The sequence below is a fragment of the Amphibalanus amphitrite genome, unplaced genomic scaffold (assembly GCF_019059575.1).
Source record: "Amphibalanus amphitrite isolate SeventyFive unplaced genomic scaffold, NRLGWU_Aamphi_draft 002416F_arrow, whole genome shotgun sequence".
In the NCBI taxonomy this organism is placed as follows: Eukaryota; Metazoa; Arthropoda; class Thecostraca; order Balanomorpha; family Balanidae; genus Amphibalanus; species Amphibalanus amphitrite.
Window position 1 is genome coordinate 26684 of NW_024883859.1, and position 5278 is coordinate 31961.

At 48.8% G+C, this 5278-nt stretch overlaps 1 protein-coding gene across 1 annotated transcript; it reads left to right on the forward strand.

Annotated features, from left to right (window-relative positions):
- Window positions 1–257: 257 nt before the first annotated feature.
- On the forward strand, window positions 258–3996 carry LOC122376942. The gene has a single exon (XM_043356925.1). It carries the CDS (start codon window positions 270–272, stop codon window positions 3351–3353), a length of 3084 nt encoding a protein of 1027 aa, XP_043212860.1. The 5' UTR covers window positions 258–269; the 3' UTR covers window positions 3354–3996.
- Window positions 3997–5278: the final 1282 nt, after the last annotated feature.

Here is a 5278-nt window from a genome sequence, read left to right on the forward strand (position 1 = left end):
TGTACTCAGAGGTGATTCTGATATTCATGAGAAGTTCGTCTCGCTATATAATAAGGAATTCGAAGACAACGGCAGCTCCACCGACGTGGGACTGTCAGTGGAGGACAGAGTGTGGTTGAAAACGGTCGAAGCGGGAACACGCTATATCGATGGACATTACGAGATTCCCTTACCTCTGAAAGAAGACGCACCATTTCCAGACAATAAGCAACAGGCATTGCTTAGAGCTGAGCACCTGAAAAGGAAAATGAAAAAAAAACGACAAGTACATGGAAGATTACAAGAAATTTGTTAATGACTTGATCGAGAAGAACTATGCCGAGAGAGTCAAAGACAGTCACCTCAAAACCGCTGGGCAAACCTGGTACATTCCACATCATGGAGTTTACCACCCCGTCAAGCCGGACAAGATTCGTGTAGTGTACGACTGTTCCGCAAAGTTTCGAAACGCCTCACTGAACGATCGTCTTATGCAGGGCCCAAACCTCACCAGTTCTCTCCTCGGCGTTCTGATGAGATTCAGAGAACGGCCATTCGCAGTCATGGCCGACATCGAGAAAATGTTTTACCAAGTGCGCGTTCCATCAAGGCAAAGAAGTCTACTACGCTTCCTGTGGTGGCCTGACGGTGACGTAAGAAAGGATCTGCAGGAATATCAGGTCAACGTTCACCTGTTCGGCGCTGTCAGCTCGCCTTCATGTGCAAGTTTTGCGCTGAGAAGATCGGCACAGGATTTTGGTAATGACTTCCATACAGACGTCAGACACAGTATCGAGAGGTCATTCTACGTCGATGACTTTCTGAAGTCATGCTCAACGGCCGAAGAACTGAAGGATGTTACTCAAGGAGTGAGAGAATGTTGTGCTAGGGGAGGTTTCCGATTGACCGGATTCGTGAGTAACAGCCCTGAAACGCTGAGTGGGCTGCCCGAGGTGGATTGTGTCTTCCCTGACAAGGTAGACCTTACTGGAGATAGCCCTATGCCACAGAGGGCTCTTGGCGTACAATGGAATGTTCAAAACGACACGCTCAGTTTTCGTATCGATATCCGAAAGGGTCCAGCAACCAGAAGAGGAATTTTGGGGACCGTCAGCGCAGTGTATGACCCTCTAGGCTTCGGAGCTCCATTCATTCTGCCGGCGAAAATACTACTCCAGGACCTCTGCAGGATGAAGTTGGACTGGGATGAACAAATACCGGCCGTCCATTTGAGAAAATGGAACGAATGGTGTCGGCAGTTGGAACAGTTACACGCATTTTCCGTGCCCAGGAGTTTGACTCCGAACGTTCCAATACATGGACATCAGCTTCATTTGTTCGCCGATGCCAGCGAGTCCGCCTATGGGGCAGTAGCTTACTATGTAACAACTGCAGATGACGGGTCAGTGCATACAGCATTTCTTATGAGTAAGTCGAGAGTAGCTCCACTGAAGACATGCTCAATTCCACGACTAGAACTTGCGGCCGCCACATTAGCGGTTCAACTCAGCACTCAGATCCGTCAAGAATTGGAACTGCCAATAGAGGAAGTGTTTTTCTGGACCGACAGCATGTCAAACATGAGATACATCAATAACGAGACATCTCGATTTCAAACATTTGTAGCAAATCGTCTGACAATCATTCATGATGGCTCCAAACCGCACCAATGGCTGTATGTGCCGTCGGCGTTGAATACGGCCGATCTTCTGTCGCGTGGTAGCTCAGCACGGGAACTGAACGAGTCCGATTGGATTGGTGGGCCAGCGTTCCTCAAACGTCCGAAGTCAGAGTGGCCGGAACAGCCAGACCTCAGATCCAGCTCGGATGCTGAGCCACTGGAAGTGAAGAAACCCTATGTGAATGTCGTAGCTACAGACGAGGATCACACCATGCGCCTCCTACACAGTGCATCGGATTGGCACAAGCTGAAGACTCGAGTGGCCTGGATACTTCGTTTAAAGGATGTTCTCCGCAACCGTGACGCCAGAAAGAGAGGTCGTGCTGGTCTCGCGCGTACCTATCAGTGTGCGAGATTGACAGCAGAAGAGCTAACGAGAGCAGAAATGGCCATCGTCAAATACGTACAAGAGACATCCTTTCCAGATGAGCTGTCTTGCTCAACAGTGAAAAAGTCCAGCTCTCTGTACAGACTGAATCCAGCGAAAGTAGACGGCGTACTCAGAGTGGGAGGCCGCTTAGGAAATTCACGACTATCACCGTCATCAATCCACCAGATCATTCTGCCGAAGAAAGGCCATGTCACAGATCTTGTCATCCGAGATATGCACGAGCGCAGAGGTCATTCAGGCAGGGAACATGTTCTGGCAGCATTACGTTGCAAGTATTGGATAGTGGATGGCAACTCAGCGGTCCGCAGAGTTCTCTCCAAGTGCGTTCGCTGCAGGAGGCTGCAGGCCCCCCCGGTCACGCAGATCATGGCAGACCTGCCAGCAGAGAGAACGACAGCGCACATGGGTGCGTTCAGCCAAGTTGGAACGGACTTCTTTGGTCCATTTTATGTGAAAATGGGTAGAAAACAGCTCAAGAGATATGCTGTTTTATTCAGCTGTCTTTCCAGTAGAGCTGTACACATAGAGCTATGCGAGAGCCTCGACACCAGTTCATTCATCAACGCATTGCGGCGTTTCCAGGCTCGGAGAGGTCAGGCTACGCTTATACGGTCGGACAACGGTACCAACTTTGTGGCGGCCGAGAAAGAATTGCGCGAAGAGTTGAAGAGACTTCAAGAGAAGAAAGTCCACGAATTTCTCCTGAAGGAGGGTATCACGTGGATATTCAACCCACCTGGTGCATCATCACACGGTGGGGTGTGGGAGAGACAAATTCGCTCCATCAGAAAGATTCTGAATGGGCTCCTTCGGGAACAAACGCTGACGGAAGAATCGCTCCGCACGCTGTTGTGCGAGGTCGAGTCAATACTGAATTCGACTCCAATCACCACCGTCTCAGGTGATGCAACAGACTTGCAGCCGCTGACCCCAAATGACCTTCTCCTGCTGAGGGGCGGTCCTACGCCAGACAGCCTGTTCACCGCCAGGGACAGCCGGTCTGCTCGAAGATGGAGACAAATGCAGTATTTGGCCGATATCTTCTGGAAACGATGGATTCGGGAGTATTTGCCGCTATTACAACTGAGACACAAGTGGAACAAGGTGGAACGAAATATAGCAGTTAATGACGTAGTGCTTGTCATGGATACGAGCACACCACGCTCCAGGTGGCCTCTGGGCCGAATCAAAGAGACTTTCCCGGACCGGAAAGGCTTCGTCCGATCTGCGATGGTACAGACCGAGACGTCAGTTCTGAAGAGGCCGATATCGAAGCTCGTTCTCATCTTGGAGGCAGAATAGTGAGAACACAAAGATATAGCATCTCTGTAAGGTGCTACTCGTCAGAGCACCATGCCGCACCGATCGCGATGGTGACCAGAAATAGTTGAGACAATTGATGGATCGGTGATGAGCCTTGTGTTGGTGCTTGTCATGCTGACGTTCTAACAGTTGAATAGTGCTTGTTTAGCGCGGTAGTATTTAGGACCTGTTATTGAACCAAATAGGGCTCAAATGTGGCAGGCGCTCATTTGCATGGCGCGTTAGAAAGTTGATGCCACAAAGGTGACGTAAGTGTATGCTGTACAGCGGTCAGCTTTAATGGCATGTGCAGTTGTGTAGTGAGTGTTGAGCCCTGATCGGGTCAAGGTGGGGAGTGTTGCCGCCTCATCACGTTATTCCGATACGGTATTGTACATATTTGTAAATAGTCTGTCATGTGGCGGCGCCGTTAGTTATATTCGCGTGCGATGCCCGCGAGATTTAATTTAAATTTCCAGGTCATCGAAAAAGGCTAAAATTGGTGGGTTTTCGATTGCTGTATACGATGCGTAGTTTTGTGTATACTAATTGATTTAGCTCTGAGCCGTAAGATGCATAAAGCTTTAACGACATGACATGACATGACATAGAGATGAACTAAGATTTGAATAAATCATTAGCTGAAGTTTCGCATTTCACCAAAGGCATCTCACCCAACGAATCGAAAATAATGTCCGTTACAGCGAACAGCGGCTCGGCGGCTACAATTCTTTTGAACGAGGTCTAGTTGTCAAGCTTCCTCCATCGCTGTGATTTCCATGTAATGATCAAATCTCAAATTTGATCTCATGTGAGCCCATCTCGACACCAAGAGAAGGCAGTAACTGACCGAGATACGTGATTTGCAATGGATTACTTTCTCTCGCATCTCAGGACACTGTTCCCTGGAATCACGTCTGATGTGGCCAATGTAGCGAGGTGGCGTGACGCGCAATGCCGTGACGCATTGGACGCAGAGTGACGTGACCCATTGGACGCGCAGTGACGTGACGTATTGGACGCGCAGTGACGGCTGCACCTGTATCACCGGGTCATCACAGGGCCGGGCCGGGCGCCGGGCGCACAAAAAACGGCCACAAAAACCACTGCACGTGGCCGCGTGCGCCGCCGGTGCCACTCGGGTGCTGCGCGAGTACGGTTCGGCGGTAGCTATTAATCTAATTTATTTTTTATCACACGTGTTCCGAGCTGCTGGTCACAAATACTGTCTTTTTTACATCAAGCGTGCGCTGCAGTGAACTAACAACATAGGTAGGTACAGAAGGTGCCGCTTGTTCAAAACGTTCTCATCTTTCAAAATACAGCTATAAATCATGGGCTGGAGAGCAGCAACATAGCAAACTGAGCAAAAATGATTGCAATTTTGTTTTTGAATGATTATTTCTCTTTGATTTCTTAAAAAAAAAACGAATGCAGCTTCCTTTTAGAAGCTTTCGCCGTTATATGTCCACTCCCAGTTAAGTTTTCATTGATTATTTACGTTTATCGATTTGTGAGACGTTCGGGCCCTTCCAACCAAGTTCCTCAGTCAATCGGTCTGAAATATGATGTAGGTAGGTATGATTTCCATGGACGGTGTTGGAAAACCCCCACGTGGACTGCTGGTGGAGCCCGTCCTTAATGATAGTTTCCACAAAGGAGCACCCGTTGGGGCCCTCGGCAGCTGTGCGTTCACTCAAGGACACCAGAGGGTCGGCCGAGGCCAAACGGCTTGACGTGACATGAAATGGTTTCTAACTTTTTACGCTGTTCATTTTCTCTCCTCGCCCATGGGCAGCGTGGCGTAGTGATCAAGAATAAGCTCACATAAGAAAAAATCAAAATATGTTAAAAATAGATTTAAGAACGTCCCAGAATATCATTTGAAGTTGTTACAAAGCACAAAAAAACACTCATGTAGTCAT